Below are 889 nucleotides of genomic sequence, written 5' to 3' on the forward strand. Positions count from 1 at the left end.
GAGGGGCGACTGAGCAGCACACACAGGCCCGGCCCTCACATAGCTTGGCAGTGGAGCTCAGAGGGTGGGGAGCCTCACCATCTCGGAGGAGCTCTCCCGCGCTCCAGGAAGGGGGTCCATGGTGCGGGCCTCCAGACGGGGGTAGTAATCAGTGTGGCTCTGACCTGGACTGGGGGTCTGCGTCTTTTCCTGCTGCCTGGCTCAGCCCGCCCAGCCGGCCCCCTCCTCTGCCTGCCCCGCTGCTCCCGGCCCTTGGCCACCCTCCCCGGGGTCTTTGGTGCAGCCTAGCTGCTGTGGCCTCTGCCGGTGGCTGCACTTAGCGATGGGCTGGAGGACGCTTGGGGATCACTTTGGAGAAGGCAGCTTAGCTGACCACCTCGCCCATGCCTCCTCACACTGGAGCCCCTTGTCTTCTCAGGGTACCCCTCTCTCATCCGGAGCCAGGTGCCCAAGGCCCAGCCGCAGACCTGGAAGTCTGGCAAGCAGACTCTACTGGTGAGTGGGGCCGTGGGAGAGCCCTGGGCATGGCACGGGCACGGCTGGGGCCCTGGGGGAGTCTACAGGAGGGGGTGACGCCCTTGAGCCCAAGGGGGTGGGAAGAGGTGGCAGTGGCCTGAACGCCCGTACAGCACAAAGACCATTAGAGACCTAGGGCCAGCAGGCAGGGGCCTGGGTCATTAGGGTCTTTTAACCCGTGAAGGGGCAGCCCGATTTTTAAGTGGTCGATGCTTGGTGTCCTGGTCTCTGCCAGTTCCGGGCATCCTGGAGCTAAAACCTCCTCTGGGGGCGAGACCCAGGCTTTGACAGCTCAGAGGTCACTGGAGATAGTGTGGGGATGGGGAAGGCTGGGAGTTAGGCATCGAGATGGTGAGGGTTCAGCCGTGACCCG

General features: G+C 64.5%; 1 protein-coding gene across 1 annotated transcript in view; it reads left to right on the forward strand.

Annotated features, from left to right (window-relative positions):
* The window catches only part of TRIM29 (tripartite motif containing 29), a 27,379-nt gene that overhangs the window by 23,332 nt on the left and 3,158 nt on the right, over positions 1–889 (forward strand). The window contains exon 8 of the mRNA XM_006165975.1: positions 419–495. Coding sequence (XP_006166037.1) covers positions 419–495 — 77 coding nt within the window. The remainder of the gene's footprint in view (positions 1–418; positions 496–889) is intronic.

This window comes from Tupaia chinensis, unplaced genomic scaffold (genome assembly GCF_000334495.1).
Source record: "Tupaia chinensis unplaced genomic scaffold, TupChi_1.0 Scaffold144125_1, whole genome shotgun sequence".
In the NCBI taxonomy this organism is placed as follows: domain Eukaryota; kingdom Metazoa; phylum Chordata; class Mammalia; order Scandentia; family Tupaiidae; genus Tupaia; species Tupaia belangeri.